Here is a 19,226-nt window from a genome sequence, read left to right as displayed (position 1 = left end):
TGTAAAACCACTCATATGCTGCCAGACTCACTTCACACCCTTGAGCTCAGCACACTGACCCGTCTGGATACAGAAATACATAGCAATTCAAGCTAGCTGACTGACTTCATATATCACACAGATTTAGCCTGTATTTCAAAATAAAATGTTCACATGGTTTGTACTGTCTGATCCAATTAAACTATTGATCTGCTCTGCCCTCAGTGTCTATTGGGGGTACACTTACTGTGTGTCTTTGAGTGTGTTTGAGTGTGTTGTTAAGGTGTTAAGCCACATGTTTAACCTTTAATGGACATTCACAACTTTTTCTATTGAGATTATGCAAAAAAAAAATTGAATGAGAATAGATTGTTTTATGTTGTTGTGGGTTGTTATTGTCTGATGATTGATAACTTTTATTAGTAGTTCTCTTATTAATTGCCTGGATATCTTGTGTGTCATTGTAGATCTACCCTTGAGGCTGGTTGATGTTGATTGATGCTGACGTCCAAAGCAAACAAATCAAACATGAGCACAAGTACATGTCACAAATGTAAACATAGTTTTCAGCTTTTTGTTTTTTTTGGTAGGTGGCCATGCTACTCTGTGATAAAACACACCGGGAAGTACACTTCCATTATTTCCAGATCATGTATCATCCATACAGAACTACCCACAAAGAACTTGCGTAGTTATCATTTTGGCACACTCAAACCTCCGTAGACTCTAATGAGATTACTGAGTTTCAGTTTTTACACTATGAGTTCCATAAAGAACATATGAGGAATTGGAATGGATGCTTCACTGTGTGAAGAGTAAATTTGTTTCCATTTGACTTTTCTACAGAAATGACAAAAAGCTCTGGTTCTCCACTAGAGAAAACAAATCTCCTTTTGCTCATGGCTCCACTCACGTAGCAAATACACAGCAGAGCTACCAGGAATATGGTGGAGCAAACATCCATGTTTAGAAGAGATAAGATATAAAAATAAACATACTGATGTCAAAGTAATGCTCTGGAGTCTCTTCAAAGATGTGGATTAACTATAAAAACAATTAGCTGGCTGTCAACACATAACCAACTCAGATCAGTCCGTTTTTCTTCTAAAAGAAAAAGTATAAAATGAATTTGTTCCTTTCTTTTTCTCATAGTTATTCATCAGTAACTTCATTACTGCCACATTAATCTATTGATAGCGTCTATGTGGTAGTGAGAGCATGATCTGCACTAGAGCTTCACTGGTTCACTGTGATACTAATAGTAATAGAAGCATCAAACTTGGCACCTGAGTCAGGACAAATATTCAGTCCAGTAGGGTTCAGTTCAGGTCCTGTTCTGTTGGTGGACTCGGGTTTATGTGTTTAAATGTATAATACCTAAATGAATATGAATGGATTCTCTATCAGGTTTTGTGTTTACCCTCTGTTCAGGTTCATCTGGGATCATCTGGGATTGGATTGGCTTTCATTATGTTTGGGTGTAGCAGAGATTGAAGATCCCTACATGAGACGTTCATGGAATGCGGAGAGAGAGAGATGGGGAATGACATGCAGGAAAGAGCCACAGGTCAGATTTGAACTCTGGGCTTTCACAGCAAGGACTGAGCCTTCATACATGGGGCGGCTGCTCTACCAACTGAGCTAAACACTGCCCCAATCAGATCAACATTTTAATATTTTAAATAACACTTGGTTGGTTTATGACCAAATATGCAAAACTACCAACATCAGCCTCAGCTGTAATGTGTTTAATGTTATAGAACATGTTAACATTAAACCAACATGGTGAACATGCTTTATTATACCTCCAAACATTTAGCTGCAGTAGGCTACAGCCTCACAAAGCCACTGTAATCCACTCAGTTTCCCATGATTACATCGTCTTACTAATTACAGTGATGTAATTATAGCGTTACTTCATTTCTCCTTATATTATCTCTGCTGATATGTTTATATCTGCTGTCCTACCTACCTACACACACACACACACACACACCTCATGTAAATGTAACGCACTGAGCACCTTCTGTTACTGACACAGTGAGGCTTGTCTTCAAGCTGAGCCCATATGTACAACATAACGAGCTACTCCTTTCTGCTTTCACACAGCTTAACTTCCATTTATTAAATGTGGTGTACAGACATATTGATTCAGACCACAGAGGTGTCACTAAAGAAAAATAGAATAGTTCATTCAGCACTTGCTGAATGGGTGGCACTCTTGTATGACTTTGATCCTAAAGGTACTTGAAGAATGAGATGACACGTAGCTCCTCTTTAGTCCAATACAACCAGGAAAACTCATTACACTGAGGATAATGAAGTGGTATATTGATCTGTTCAGCAGTGGAACTCCAAAGTAAGTGAGACAGAGGAGAATGACACGGAATTCAAATTTATCTCTCACACATCCAAATGCCAAAAACACATAACCAAACTCTAACGTAAGATGCTATAGTGTGTCTTGGTAACACCAGTCTCAACTAGGACTATTTTGTACTGTATGGAAGCCAATTTGGAGAAGATAATACAAAATAATGTATAATATATACTGTAAACAAAGACCTCACCCCTTCATCCTTTTCCAGCTCCAGCCCTGTCTCTAGGAGGTTTTCCTCAAACTCCTCCCGCCTGAAACGCTTGTCATCTTCATGGTAGTCAGTCCGTTGGTCCTGGGCGGCGATCTCAGGGTCTTCTTTTGGCTGCAGCGGGGCTCGGCTACTTCTCATGCTCAGACTGCGTCGAAGCCGTCGGATGAAGTTGTTGTCGCCAAACCTGGATGAGCGGCGCCGTATGCTGCTGGGCCTCTGGATGTGGTATGCCAGCACGTAGTCCACCCGCCGCTGCCCATCAGAGAAGTACGGGCCTAGCTGTGGATACAGGGGTGAGCCATCATCCGCATAGAGATTCTTCAATGGCTGGAAGCAAGACAGGAAAAAACAAAATATCATTTGTTTATTTATTGAAGCAATTCTTACTGTTTGAAAATAAGGCTAATGTTGTTTTTCAGATGTTGCAGACTTTACCCTCATAATCATTCTCAGTGATCACTATGCCAGCAGTCACTTTCAAAGGAAATCAATATGAAAGCATTCCTGCATTTTACAAGCATGAAAAACTATTACCTAGACACTGCTACTCTGATTTTGTGTAATACATTTTTCCCAACATTCGAGCCTTTTAAAATTGGGCAGGTGTAGGTGACAGTTCCATCACTACAAATCGTAGGTAACTATCTTTGTAAGTCTCCAAAATAGGTCACTCCTCTAGATCTCCTGATACAGGGACTTCACAAAGTTATATTCTTGCACACTTGACAACACTTAAAATGAATACAAACACTTTTATCTCCTTTATCTTTAATCTACATTGTAGCCATATGTAAATCAAGTCACAAATAAACCTAAATAACTGCTAAACTAACTGACCTCAACCCCACACACTTGGACTAACCCAGTGACATCACTAATCATGTCAGCCAGGGTATAAATACAGGAAGTGGTTGGGCACTTCCTCGTTTTGTCCTGTGCCACATGACACTGATGATACACATGGGACAAAATGGTCTGCTCTCACCCACTTTGCCACATAGTATCATATCAAGCCCATCCTTTCTTTTCCTGTACAACTTGTTAGATTAGATTCTACTTTATTCATCCCACAACAGGGAAATTCTTTTGTTACAGCAGCAAGGGGGTAATATATACTATAGAAGTACACATTTTTAGCCACTGATACCACTGATGAAAATGACCTGAAATATGAAAGATTGACTCAATTCATGATTCAGATTTCTGTTAGAACACCACAACTGAATTATTTTCCATATTTCTTTTATTTTGTGATCTAGTGTCATTCTAAAAAAAAATCAAACCTAGTCTGACCTTGTCTAGTGTGATAACAGCTGTGCGTAAGCTGCCACTTAATTAACTAAACTCCAGGCTATTTGTAGGCTTGAACTGAGTGTGTGTGTGTGTGTGTGTGTGTGTGTGTGTGTGTGTGTGTGTGTGTGTGTGTGTGTGTGTGGTGTGTGTGTGTGTGTGTGTGTGTGTGTGTGTGTGTGTGTGTGTGTGTGTGTATGTGTATGTGTGTGTCTGCATTTATATGATGCCTGAGATTATGGAACCACTGACCTCCGGCAAGTTGACATGCAGTCCAAAAGACTAGCTGTTAATCACACTGTGTAAACTCTGACAGATAAATATTTGTTTTGATTACATTACACCAATTTATGATTCTTAGGGGAAATTATGTCATAAAGCACCAAAAGCAGGAAACAAATAATACAGGCATAAAAAGAGAGTACAAACATGTGTGGGCTTCTATAAACACATAAAAATAGAAACCATGTCCTACATTTAGTCCATCGTAGAATTTTGAAACTAAAAAATATAACGAGATGAAGGGCTTAGAGCCTTACTCACAGCTCCATGGAGGTAAGTGTATAAACAGTAGTGGTTGTCATGCCAACATTTACACAATGTTGTTAACCTATTAATGCTCTGTTGATAATGTTTAGTCACCATCTAAGTTCATGTTACATTTGCTGACATGTTAGTTAGCACAAAAAAAAAAAATACAGCTGATGGGAAATTATTGAATCGCCACATTATAATTCATCTTGGTGGGAACATGATGTCTGTTCCACATGTTGAGAGATTCCAGCGTGGACCAAGAACGTCAACCTGCCACTGATGCTAGTCAGTCAGGAGATCACCAGTCTGCAGGATATATTGTCCGAGAGCCATTGGTTCAATATTTTGCAACCAGTATGAAAACAATGAAAATGATCATTTAAGATGTATCCCTCAAGGCTGCACTATCAAACACATGGAGACACAGCTGGGTTTCTAACTGGTCAAACCGATCAAGGACTCATGTTGCCTGTGTGGCAGTTAGTGTGGTAATTTCATTGGTAGGAATTTCTTTGAGATGCTGCATTTATATAGCATATGACAAAGCTGCTATGTGAGGTCTACCATGTGCTGTGTATGTGATGAGGAGGCTACTTACTTATAGCTGCTTTCATCAATAATGTGAAAGAAGAATTATCACTGCAGTCTCAGCTCTATGAACAACTTGGCAACCTTCAGAAAACCTTACTGCTATGGTTCTGTTTTACAAACCTTCTGTATTCTACCTGCTCGGCAGACTGCAACACACAAAGTTCGCAACTAGCTTGTGAACATACTGGAGCATTTAGTGGCTCAAAGTTTTTCTTAGGATTCAGTGGAGACCAAAACTAGACAAAGTATCACACAGACTCATTGTTAAGACATTAAATTCTCTGGCTGATTAGCCATGAGTTGAAATGTTCTATGATCACATTATAGCAATTATAGCAGATAATCTGATCAGTGGCTTTAGAATGTTTAAGTGTTTGGTTATCTTATCAATTAACATGAATTAATGACACTGTTAAATACAAATGGATAGGTTCTGACTCAATACTACGTAAGTGGCCAAGGATGGTATGCAGTAGGTAACAATTAATGACCTGTAGATTGCACATGCTGTGTGGGAATTTATGACAGCAGCTCATATCAAATAGTTATGTTTACATAGTGATTGCTGTCAGTAAAAGAGTCATGAAGTCATAGAGTGGGCCTTCATGGCCGTAGATCAACAATGAATCTAATAAACTAATATTGACACAAGAGGCACAGTGCTGAAACAATTAAATCAGCAGTGTGTGTTCCCGTGTGTGTGTCTGTGCAGCATGAGGGGCTGCTGAGTGTGTGTGTGTGTGTGTGTGTGTGTGTGTGTGTGTGTGTACTTATGTAGCCCCTGGCCTCATCCCCACACATGCACACACACATGCATACAAACACACTCATCTTCAGCTGTCTCTCAACAGGAAGTAGTCATAGCTGAATAGGTCAAAGGTCACTTCTCTGAGGGCGCATGAGGATGTGGTGGTGTATGCATCATTCACCAAAAGGAACTCTTTTCTCATCAAGCCACCGGGAAATGAGGTTCTCCTCTCCACTGGGCTTCCATGCACACAGCCGCCTACACACACACACACTAATGCACACACATTTCTGAGCCATAATAAGCTCCGGGCTAAGACACCCCTTCACTTTTCAAGTCAACAATGTTTTTTTACAGCAGCAGTAGATTTAACATGTTGTCAAGTCACTAATCATATGTTCCTGTGGAACTCTCGCTTCTCTCAAGGCAGGAGGAGAAAGGACAGTGGGAACTAGACTAAATTACAATAAATTACATATTTCTCATGTCACCCACACAGATTCAGTCTTGGTTTTATTTGTCCAAGTTTTAAGATATTTATACACTCAAACACAATGGAGGTGAATGGAGTTCCATTTGTGGTGTTCACAAATTGAAAGCATGAAAGGAAACCCTCAGAGTCATATCCCATGTCCCTCATGCTGCCAGGGAGATAAACAAATCTGATTTCATCAGAATTTATGTGTGACAATAATACTGAACTTCATAATTTTAGATCCTCTGTTAGGAGGACAGTAAAATGACTAGATCAGTGAATGTTGTTTGGTGTATTGCACTCCATAACACCTTCAATAACAATAACTTCCTGAAACTACGTGATTCCAAAAGCGCTCCAGAGCTCCAGTATCTATAGGCCAGATCATCAAACAAAAATACATTCATCCATATGAAAATATAAGATGTTAAGTCAAAAAATATATTTTATCAAAGTAGAAGGAGTGAAAATAGTAAACATGTTGTTTGGCTCTGAAATGATTTGTACACTTTGAGTACAGAGATCCCACAATAAACCTGACCAGAGCATGTTTGGAATAACTCGGCACCATGGTAACTGTGTGGAGCCCGACTATTAGACATAATTACACAGGGGTGCCATAACTAGAGCCTGCATGTTGGTCTACCTGTGCAGTAGGTGCTCCTGACCTGAGATCAGTCTTCATAGCACAGCAAAGCTTGTGTCAACTGAACAACACTGATGCAACAATCTTAAAGGTACAATTGCTGTCAATGAGAGTGTTCTTCAGGAGATCATTAGACTTTTATTGTTTGCCACATTGCTGTGTAAGCAGGCACAGAAGTAATTCTGTGTATAGATGTTGTATCAGCACACTGACTGTGTGTATAGTATGTGTCAACAAGATTTTAATGAACTTGTTCCCGTACAGACAATAGAATGAAATTAAAATTCATCTCCCTTGAATTCTTACAGGAAATGGATTTCTCCCGATGGAGCTTCAACACTTGACACTTCAACACTTCAACACACACGCTTTACACATGAGATGTTAAAATAATGTCCATCTCTCTGGCATGAATGTGCTTGTCAATGCTACCACAGACAACTTTGTTCACAAACTCCACCATGTGCTCAGTGGAGCTGCGGTCCCTTAAAAAGTGTCAAACAGCCACGTACAAACGTGTAGTATCTTACTATGGACTCATTGCTCCTGGGCTTGGTGCTGATGAAGGCCACATCCAGGTTCTTCTCTTCGCCAGGGACAGGCAGGTAGTTGTCACTCCTTCTCATCATGGTGGACTCCTCCTGCTGTGGGCTGCTTGAGTGCTCACAAGCCAGGGGAGGACAACCTGGGAGAGGAACATAGAGATGGCCCCTTAACTCGCCTGTCATCCCAGCAAGATTGCTGACACTCCATGAAAATACATACAGATTAAAAAGACATCTCTACTTTAAACTAAGTTTTGTGAGTTTCTTCAAACAGAGGCTCTGGACCTAGAGCCCAATGACTCACTGGGCACCCGGGCCTGTGCGCCATAGTTCAGTCAGTCCAGTGGACAGTCATCAGCAACATGGCAACATGGATGTGACAATGCAAAAAAAAGTAATAATAATATCTACCATTATCTACTTTGAAGATATTTGCTTTTCCCCGTTACAGTGTGAGGATCATTCATTGACAGTTTCACATGATTAGCTGTATTTAGCAGCTCATGGGAAAATGTCTACTATACTGCATAAGGCAGCATCTCTTCCTCATGTCCTGCATGAAATGCCAATATCAATACCATAAAGAACCTTTCAGAGAAAAACTTCAGTGAGGTTAGAAGGTGAAGTATTTTTCATCTCTCCAGTGAAATGACATATCTCCATTGAAACATTTGGGTTCATCTAATCTCATAACACAATAAATTCCCAGGGTGCTCTAAAAGACTTGACGTGATGGCAGTGAACACATCCACAAGTTGAGAAGGTGCACATTTGGAGCAGGAGCGAGGTCCTATTCCCACACCGATCCTTCCTCATTCCTTCACTACAGAATCTCTCTCCATGTAAAGACACTCACAGCTGTGGAAACTCTCTGGAAGGGTAAAAATAAACAGATAAACTCCCCATCATTAACAGGAAACAGCTGTCGCCATGGATACTGATTGACGCTTGGCTAGCTCAACTGCAGTATTACAAGCTGTTCCTCTGTGAATGTGTATAACAAATAATATCCCTGAAAAGCACTTTCTTTTGGAGCAATAATATAGCTGTCATGATTTGATTGATGTCAGTACTGTAGGCTGTAAGGCTAACAAGTATTATCTAAGAAGAGATTTATGAGGCAGGATACTCTCCTCCGGGAGCACAAATGACATTTCAACAAAAACGCCTTCCTCACTGTATACTGACACTCTGGCTAAAGAGGCAATTTATCAGTCAAACACACACACACACACACACACACACACACACACACACACACACACAAACACACACACACACACACACACACACCAATACACTGAACACACAGTAAATTATCTGAATCCCAAAGAGAATATCAGTTTTCAACAACTCTGATGGATAGTGTTAATTAATTTAAGCTCTGGAGGAACCGTCATAAAGAACACAGTGATTACACACTGCAGGACACAACACTGAGGTTTGTTCAAAGTTTATGATCATTTTATCATTTATTAGACATCTAGTAGATCACTTACAGGACCAACACCTCATGCTGCAGTTAAAGGAGGCTTAATAAAGTAAATCATTATTTTGATAAAAAGGTAAATGAATTAGTTTAGTTGAATAAACTGGATTAGTTCATGTAAATATATAACATATATAATATTATTCTGCAAAGACTGAGAGGAGAATGTCAGTACTACTTTCATGTCTGAGCACAGAATTCAAATCAAGATGTGGTTAGTTAAATATGTTTTATATTTTAGATTATTTTGCTTTGTGACAGCTTTACACACTTACAATCATACAGTAAATAGTAGAGGAGAAGTTCATTACAGTCACAAGCATCGAGAATCAACAATCAACAGAACCTCAGATCAGAGCCCACATACATGCTTCACAGAGATCAAGCAGCAGACACATCTCTACATCAACTGTTCAGAGGAGACTGAATCAAGTCTTCATGGTCGAATTGCTCCAAAAAAACCCACGACTGGACATGAGGAATGGACATTAGACCAATCCTCCTCCTGGTGGAGGAGATGTGATAGTGTGGGGTTGGATTGCTTGTATGTAAGGGCTATTTAAGTAAGAAAGAGAGTGGTGGAGTGCTGCATCACATGACCTAGCTTCCACAATCGCCTAAACCCAACCAAGATGCTTTGGGATGAGTTGGACCACAGAGTGAAGGAAAAGCAGTCAGCAAGTGCTCAGAGAGTGCATGCTTCAAGCAATATGTTATCTGTTTACTGCACACAACACATGTGCTGGATTGTGCCTTTCTTTATTGTCAATAATAGAAGGATCCTATTAAAAATAACCACTTTTATACAAGTCTTTGATGATGATGTTGACGGACTGAATTTCAAATGCCCCATTTCCTCTAAATAGCAGTTCTTGTCATTGCTAACTGTGCTGTTGCTGTAGCAGTTATTAGTGTAGTGAGACCAGATCCCTCACTGGCTTACTAACACATGACCAAGCTAATCAGCTCTAATTGTGAAGCAGATTTTGAAAGTATCCTGTTATACAGGACAGACCATACATGAATATGAAATCTTTACAGTCTTTACTGGTGCTGTGGCTCAGGAGGTAGTCTGTCTGCATGTCGAAGTGCCCTTGGGCAAGATACTGAACCCTAAATTGCTCCCAAAGGCTGTGTCATCGGGATGTGAATGTGTGTGAATAGTAGCTACCATGAGCAGTTGGCACCTTGCACGCCAGTGTCTGTTTGAATAGATGAATGAGATACGTAGTCTAAAAGCGTTTTAAGTGGTTGGAAGACTAGAAAGACACTATAGAAGTACAGTCCATTTACCATTTACTTTATACATTATACTATACACTGTAACACAGTGGGTGCCAGTGGCTGGAATGATTTACAGCATAAAAAGCTTTCTAGAGCTCCAGAGTCGTGGTTGAAGTAAAAGCATTTGATAAAAAGCCAAACACGATTGTTTAAATGACAGCAGCCTTCTGTGGTGGTGAACATAAATGGTAAATGGACTGTACTTATATAACACCTTTCTAGTCTTCGGACCACTCAAAGTGCTTTACAATACATATTTTATTCATACACTGATGGCATTGGCTGCCATGCAAGGTGGCAGCTGCTCATCAGTTTGAAGAGCTAACCATTCACACACTGATCGCACAGCCCTCGGGTTCAGTATCTTGCCCAAGGACACTTTGAGGGGATCGAACTGCCGATCTCCTGATTAGTGGACCCGCTCTACCTCCAAGCCACAGCCGCCCAACCTAACATAACAGCTTATTTGGTGTCACTTCTTTTAGATAATTTACTTTTGGGTAATTTATATAGTATTTGTGACATTTCAGCTGTTCACTTCGAACATACCCTAATCAAGAGTGTTTGTGCATAAACCTAAGCAAACCTCACAGATCAGAAAACTGTTGTTGAATCTCAACAAATAAGATGATGAATACTAAAATACTAGAACAGAATCAGAAACACACTTCAACTGCACCCTTCATGTGGGTTGTTTTGAAAGGTAAACCAAGGTAATGTGTTACGAACAACCTGTTTTGGTGTTCAGGTATGAGAACCATTGGCAATGAAGTGGAGGATAGATTGATAGATAGAAGGATAAAGATAGAGATCAATGGGGTTTTATGGAAAATGTGTCTTTTTTTACAGAAAGAAAATATTTATTTTAATTAATATTTCTTTATAGCAACTATATTAAAATTTCACAATGAATTTGAAGCACTGAAGCATTGACGTTCATGATAACAGGTAAATACTGGCTCAGACAGGACGGAGCCTCAGGTCAGGTGAAGCGTGCAGTAAGCATGACAGAACACGCTTATTTAATCTCAACTGAATGAAATACCTGAAGTGATGTAACCTGTCTGGCAATACAAGTTCAGTTCTGTACAGTACATCAGCCTTCTTTCATTGCATACCTCATCAACATCAAGCATGCATCTATCACTGAATCATTTAATAAAGCATTGATATTGTAGTTACTGGTGCTCTGTGTTAGTTGCTTGGTATAGGTAGTTTTCAGTAATGTATGATGCTATAAAACAGTTATATTTTGTAGTTTATTATATGTATTTACAGGTGTTGTATAAACAACACCACTGCGCCCAATCTTTGATAGCAACTGTCATCTTGGCACAGAGCCTAGACAGCCAGAGTACATATTTACTTTTATAACAACATGTGTTTTCACTGTAAAGCTTTGCCACTAGGATTAATCCAACTGTCTGAAATTTGAAGCTTTATACAGACGAGGTTGTCATTTCATTCAATTATAAGTGCTCACTTCAATATAATAAATAATATGCATTCAATGCATTAAATGTGTAAGCATGGTTAACATTTTTCAGCAGCCATTTCTAACTTGCAAGCAGAGATTAAACTCAGACAAGGTAATATCTTTAAGAACTGGAATACTTGTCATTAATCTTAATACCTGCTGAAATATTCAGCTGAATAGCTGAAGTCAGTTAGGCCAATATTTACATGAATGCATCATAAATAATGAAGACCAGGATGGAATAGTTGACCGTGTTAACGCTAAGTTTTATGTGAGCCGATACCTTTCTTTCACAACTATCAACTCCAGTTTGCACATAACAGCCACAAATACTCATATCCTATCCTATTCATATCATGTGACAAAACACAGTGGCTCTTTGTTTATAGGGAGGCTAGCACTGTGTGATTCTGTGAATCACTCTTTCAGCATGATTGACATTTAAAATAATGTTTAGCAAACATGTTAATTCAATTCATTGCACTAATAAACGTATTTACAGTATTATGTCTAATGTAAAAGATGTTGCTTGTATTACTGAACCCAGAGAAGAATTTCTCCCTGAGGTGCACTTGAGCGCTCTATGGAACCTTTTTGCAACTTTCAGCAAATACACTCCCTGCCCAGCACGGGCAAAGTTAGAGAGAAGTTGGTGTATATATTTAGGAGCTCAAGAACCAGGAGATGGTGGAGACCTAACATGGACTTCAGAAAGGTTAACAACTTAATAAGGTGATAATATGTCACTGTTTTCTTTGCATCATGTTCTGCTGCCCCAACATTAAAGAATATTAAAAGTCTCCTTCTGAAAGAGATTTTATTAACAGTCCACTTGTTACTAACTCATTTAGAAACCAAAGAGAAAGAGACAATAAGTGATGATATAGAATAATTATCCAGCTCTGCCTCCCGTCTTTAAAACACAGCTGGTTGAAAATCTGTGAAGTAACATCTGTGCATCCACCAGTAACCCACACTGTGAAACATCTGAGGGATTCTATTCAAACTGTTTCCACTGAGGTACACTTGTTGGTTGTGGTAAACACATACAGCAACTAGAGATTGTACACATGTTCCATGCTGAACAGCGTGGGGTGTAAAATGAAACACATTTTGTTTATTATTAAATATGAATTAACTGAATGAAGAGACATGTATGACCATGGTGTCTATAGCAGTCACACTCGTCTTGGAGTAAAAAGCTGGTGAACTCTGGTGTTCCTCTATGCGCCCATCTTTTAAACACGTCTCAGAGCAGCGCACACAAATCATCACGATGTTCACATACAAGTGTTCCTGGTTAAATTAGTTTGAACAACACACTCTTACCGGGCTCCTCTGCGCTATCGTGCCGCATTAAACTCCTAGCAGGCTCATCTCCATCATGTTGTTTCTCCATTGGATTTAAAAGGCGCTCAGGGTTCCTTCAGAGACCCCAACAAGATCTACAGTGCAGTCGAGCTGAGCAACAGCATCTAACCCTCCGTGTGCTCCGTGTCTTCACAGCCTCTGCTGTTGCATGGAAACGCTGGACGGAGAGCTCTCACTTCATCCCACATTCATTCTTTTGGGAAGCTGTCAAAGTGATCTCTGTCGAATTTGTTCGAATGAGGAGACTGAATCTACAGAGAAGATTGATCTCAATGAGGTGGTAAGAGATGCTGCTTCAGCCCAAAATAAGTGCAGCCTACATGACATTATCTGTCAGTGAGAGCATTCTGTGCTAAGACACATATCTCCGTGTGTGAGGACGTTCTCTGTCTAAGTGAGATGCTCCACTCACACGGCAGTGTGAAAACGCGCAGGAAAGCGCAGCACAAATCGTGCCAAACGCTCCAGAATGGTGTCGCATTCACTGTCACAAGAAAACATGGAAATGTGGCTTTCCACTCAGTTCATCTCAGTTTCCCTGTGACACATTGAGACTGCTCACCTCAACTTTCAACTGTTATTAAAAACTGTGAAGTCAATGTTTAATTTTTTTAGACCGCCTCGTCTGCAGTTTTTGAAATCATCATGCCGATTTTACAGTTCCTCATGGCACGGCCTCATTCCCCTCATTCACATGACCATAAAGCTCCAGTCACAGAGGCCCTTCTGAACACACACCTGGATGAAAATATCATCCACCTGCTCCACAATAAAATGCCAAAGTGTGCCTCTTATTCCTAATCCAAAAAACGGTAGCCATCTACTTGAATTCATACGTGAACCAAAATGTGAAGTGTCATTATTGTTGCTATATACATCGTTTTCCTTCAAATACTTTATGTTTTCATAGAAAAAAATCTTTTTTTTTTCAATTCTGTCTTCCTGCATTAACAAACACATTCATCAACTAAGAAAGTTTTTCTTCAGGACAGCAGGAGGTAGTGTTAAATGACCTTCTGTGGCCTTCTGATGCTTTTTATGTTTCTTAGCTGTGTGTGATGGTGATACAGGAGAGGAATAAGCTTGACCTTGTTAAATCTACAGCAGCCCTCACTGTCAGTGCAGATGTAAGTGACGGACATCCACAGAAGCTGTTAGGCAAAGGGTATTTGTTAAGCGTTAAGACGGGTGAGGCATGTTATTTCCTATGGGACTTGAATGCCTCGTCGTTCTCCAGCTCGTGCATCACTGCGCCATCTGGTGCCGCCCACTCTCACTGGGGTCTTCCAGTAGGCGCAAGGTGATCAGAGCGCACGAGCGAGCGTTGTAGTGGTCTCGCGTAAACACGGCGCACACCACGGCGCACAAGGATGAAGAGAGGAGAGGATGAAGGGCTTTACAGAATGATCAGGATAAAACAGCTCTTTCAGTTCTCATATTTGAAATCAGCGCACGGGGCAGCTACAGAATATTCTGAATATCTGTTCTACGTGTGCCATGTATGTCTTCACTCATCTCCGAACTGTCTGTGGCGCTGAACCTGCTGCCTGCTGTCAGGACGCGCCCCGTGTTCCGAGCCCGCTGAGGATAAGGGAAAGCTACGAATTGCTCAAACTGATCTTAGGACAGTTTGATGATGAATGAGGATTTAGGTCCCGTACACTGGAGATGACAAATGAGTATTCCCCATTTAATTCACTGATCAAACAATAACCAGCGTCATGTGTAACTCAAACAAACGGAGAAACCGCCTCGTTCAGAAATTCGCCCCGCGGCACTAAGCGTCAATCAAACCGGCCAGCGTGTATAAAGAACATCACATTTTGATTTCAGATCACAGATGAAAACACGGGCCAACTTTTATCCCGTTATTAGGTCATATGTGTGTTAAACTGAAGCCAGCCGTTTATGTGCAGAACAAATGAATGAACGCAGAGTGAACACAGACAGGCAAATAAAGACACCAATGTTTAATAAAGTAAGATAATATTTACCCTTTGTCCACAGCTACAGACAGGCCGTTGGGTAGAAGGTAACAAGAAATACGTGCAGTATCGGCCAGGTAACACTTCCCACTCACCTGTGTGCAGACGGGCGGAGGAGGAAGTGCTTCTGGCCTCCTCAGGTAAAGTCTCTCCTCCCACACAGCAGCTCTGAAGAACACGGAGTCATTGGTGGGTTATGCAACGTGACAATGTAAATACATCGGATGGCTGATTGGCTAACAGCCCAAAGAGCTAAACCTGTAACATACATCCTGTAAGATGCGGACATGTGCACCTGTCTTTTCTATTGGTGATCTAATGTGTGCAGTATTTAGACCTTTATGTACTATGAATAAACCCAGGCAGCATGATTCCAGCCAAGTGACAGGGAGGTGAGCAGACATTCCTACAAAAACATGTGTGGACTTGCAGCAGACGTTTTCCTGTTGCTAAACATCCCCCACCCCTGAACTCACTCTGAGAAAAGGAATGGGCAATTTGAAGAACAGATAAAGCACATGTCTGATCTCTGCCTGACCAAGCCACTCAGCCAACAATTAGACTCCCTCATAGAGTCTTTTCCTACCAAATGTTTTAACAACATTCATATTTGCATATTCAAAATGGGCGTCTGTGCTGTCATCTTTTGGACTCCTGTTCTCTGATACTGGAACATGGAGTAATAACAGTGAATAGCAGTGCTCATGGCTGGATGGTGTTGTCTTTAACTTGGACTGCAGGAGGAAAGAATGAGCTTTGAGCCACGCTGTTCTGGAATCAGCGACTTGGATCCCTCAGGCAATACATTCAGAGAGATTAGAACATCATCAGCTTTCAAATGTATGTTTAGGATGATTAATATCATCTTAGAATTAGTAGTAGTAATATTAACAACAGTATTAGGCTAGTTTGTACAGTGATTATACTACTGCTCTGTTTAACCGTACAGGAAATACTACCATACCATGCTGTGGTAGTTGTAATAGTACTGCTCTACCACTACTGACACTTCCACAGCTGCTACTAGTGTTACTGCTAGTTGTGGAAGTGGCAGCAGTAATAAAAGTAGCAGTACTGGCACAGACTGAGTTAAGTTGCAGGGATACCATTGTTGCGTAGTAGTACAAGTAGTAGTATCTGCATACATTGTGAAATAGCAGTATCAGCAGTGGCTAAAGTAGTGGTCCTAGTAACAGGAGTACAAGTAGTTGGAGTAATAGTAACTAGCAATAGTAGCTGTAGAAGTAGTAAGCTACTGATAGTAGTAATAGCAGCATTAGTAGTCATAGTAACAGTAGGTGTGGCAGCAGTGGTACTTGAAGTAGCAGTTGTAGTAGTTGTGTTAGTAGCAGTAATATTACTGGTAGCACTGGCAGTAGCAGCTAAATGGAAAAACACCCCATGTTAGTAAGATAAATGTCAACACTGTAAGCGCAAAGAGTAGTTGTATTGTATTAAACATAATGTGAGCATAATGAATGAAACTACAGTGCACAAGAAGTGATTGATTTGACATGTGAAACATTAACACTCAGCATCATTATGTGCAGCAATGGGATTAATGAGAAGGGAACTGGATGTGCTTATAGTTTACACCGTGTAGGGGACCAAGCCAAACATCATTTTGCGCATAAGAAACTTTGCAAAGATTTGCCATGAATTTACAGTCAAATGGAAATTTGTGCCTGTAAAGAATGAAGGGATTATGTAGAGGAGGACGTCCCTGTATGAATACATACATATACACTTATGTGTTGCTGCTTTCCTACAGTCAATCTATTATTCATGACAGAAAGACTGCATTTCAGAAAGTAACAAAACCTGACCAACACCATTAGCGTGGTTAAAGTCAACAATGAAGAAGTTGGCCATCAGACCTCAGCTTTGTTGTGGAGAAATTGCTGAAGTCAAAGGTCAATGGTGAGGTCAGGAAGGAAGAAAGTGTTCAGGAGCCTCTGATGTTTTATGCTGTATTATTTATTGACACTTGGCCAAGGAGAATTAGAGACACTCTCAAAGTTCATCAGAAGTGCCTGAGTTGGTCTCACATTCTGCCCAACTCATCCTGGTGGATCGACTTTAAACCCCAAGATAACACCACAAATACTACACGCCCAGAACTAGTCAAAGAGAATGTCTTTACCCATGGAGGTGTTATTGTCAGCATATTCTAGTCTGGAGACACAGATGTCTGTTTACGCAGATTGGAACATCAGCGGCAAGCTAACTATTATGACTAGGAAGGCAGCAATCTCTTCAACCCTGGCCACCACAGTGTTGAGAGGCACCTAGTGAAAGCCAAACAATTAATACTGCCGAGGACCTCAAGGCCCCCACGTGACCTTCAGTGTGTTTTGTAACCTGTTTGCTCTGCTTGCTTCTTCACACACGGTGGCAAATCAAAGCCAGGGAGTGCTGTTTGCAAAATATTTCTCAAGTGAGTGTCAGTGCAAACACTGGCGGGAGACTGTAATTCAAGCTGAGGGGACCAGAGCGGGTCATGGTCTGAGTGAAGGGAATTGGTCGTTTGCATCAGCTTAGTCCACCTATTGTGTTTTTCACTAATACAGTACCAAGACTGTCATAGCCCTGGGTTTTGTTTTACACGCCACACCCAGCCTATACAGGGCAGGGCACAATGGCTGCAGTGTTTCCTGTTTCTTTTCTCTCTTTAGGTCAACGCGTAATTAGATTTGGTTAATACAGGTTATTCTAAAAGAAGCATATCTGCATTTATGTTAACAGTTGAACATAAATGCAGATCATAAATCTACCTCTGGATACAGCCCCTGCTGGGAGCCTATAGCACATTGAGAAGAGGTCACATTCAGCTGTTCACCCACATAAGGACTCCTGGGTTTTCCTTTGAGTGTGTTCATTGGCCCACACATGCATATTTTTAAGGAAAGTCCTTAGTCATGTTTTCACTACAGCTTTGTAAAGTCGATTTGACCCAATGAGTCACAGCCTTTAATGTTACTAATGCTTATTCAGAATCACTGCTAGACTGAGCCAAGAGTCATATTCAATCCGGTTCTGGAAGGAAGTTACTTGATACCATGGAATTACTTGTTTGGCATTCTGATGATCAGCAACCAGTTTGTGATGCACATTTAGCTAATTAAGCTAATTAAGCTAAGCTAATAATTTTGTTAAGCTAGCTGAAAACCAAAGTTAGTTGATTTGGACTTCTAGACTTATGCAAATATAAAAGATGTTTCACTTTAAATTCGAATGTTTTTCAGTTGGAGAGATGTAACATGATAGTGTTACAAACCTTAAGATTGAGGTTGTGGTGTGTTTGGGCATGCTAAGAGTCTGTACCTTGTTTCCTCTTGAGCCTCAGCTTTTAACGTAATTTTTTCAAAGCTCAGCTCCTTGCACTTGAAGACTACATTCTCTTGTCCTTGATCCAGGACAAAAACTCCACCTATGGATGGATGGTGCATTCTTTAGGGACACAGATATGGCGGTCACATGCAGACTGCCAGATGCTGGTAGGTACTTATCTAGCTTTCAAACTAGCTGCCAAGATTAAAGGATTTGATGTTGTTACGTGATGGGTCCATACCTGTAGGAAACATCAATTTAACACAAACACACTTGAACGTATAAAAGGTCTGGCTCAGACAACATCCAGTTCTTTGGTCATTGATTGATAGGTGTATATCGGATGACTTGTTAAAACAATATGTTTAAGCATTTTCATCCATTGTTTTCATCTATCTTATAGCCTAATATTCTGGAACAATTAAAGTAACAGGGAATTTGTCACCATGCATCTAATTTCCAACAAAGTCTGAATCTCTAAGTATTGTTGCAATTATGGACAAGCCCAAACAGATCCGTGTCTCTATGAGGCATTTATGAACATACACACACACAAACACATTTTTGAAGAACTGATGGTGTGAGTTTCTCATCATCTCTTCACCTTCCTCACCTCTGTGTGCTCACATCTTCTCACTGCAGAACAAACCACAGAATTCTCAGTTGTCCAGCACTGCAATGTAAGATTATTTTCTCTGCTCTTCTTAACACTGTGAAAACACACACCATGTATTGAGCACCAACATATAGTTAATGTTTTTAAGAGATGCACATTAATGCAGCCAGTGTCTCTCTCTTCAGTTCGAGAATATCACTGAAATGCATTCAGCTGCTGAAATTCACACACTTAAACAAATATACATTACATTGTTTAGTAATGCTGCCTCTGTC

The 19,226-nt window shown here is 40.4% G+C and overlaps 1 protein-coding gene across 3 annotated transcripts in view; it reads right to left on the bottom strand.

Annotated features, from left to right (window-relative positions):
* Positions 1 to 15,117, bottom strand: part of ano1a (anoctamin 1, calcium activated chloride channel a) — a 43,079-nt gene extending 27,962 nt beyond the window's left edge. For 2 of the 3 annotated variants that reach the window (XM_010749349.3, XM_019257727.2), the window contains exons 1-3: positions 12,979 to 13,435; positions 7,385 to 7,539; positions 2,550 to 2,897 (exon numbers count right to left, since the gene is read on the bottom strand). In XM_010749349.3, coding sequence (XP_010747651.2) covers positions 2,550 to 2,897; positions 7,385 to 7,539; positions 12,979 to 13,048 — 573 coding nt within the window. In that variant the 5' untranslated portion in view covers positions 13,049 to 13,435. Of the gene's footprint in view, positions 1 to 2,549; positions 2,898 to 7,384; positions 7,540 to 12,978; positions 13,436 to 15,014 lie in introns of those variants that run through there. The other variant, XM_010749350.3, reaches the window with a different exon arrangement.
* Between the last annotated feature and the right edge of the window lie 4,109 nt (positions 15,118 to 19,226).

Source organism: Larimichthys crocea, chromosome I, assembly GCF_000972845.2.
Source record: "Larimichthys crocea isolate SSNF chromosome I, L_crocea_2.0, whole genome shotgun sequence".
In the NCBI taxonomy this organism is placed as follows: domain Eukaryota; kingdom Metazoa; phylum Chordata; class Actinopteri; family Sciaenidae; genus Larimichthys; species Larimichthys crocea.
The sequence above is the reverse complement of the archived record's forward strand: the minus strand, read 5'-3'. Positions and strand labels throughout refer to the sequence as shown.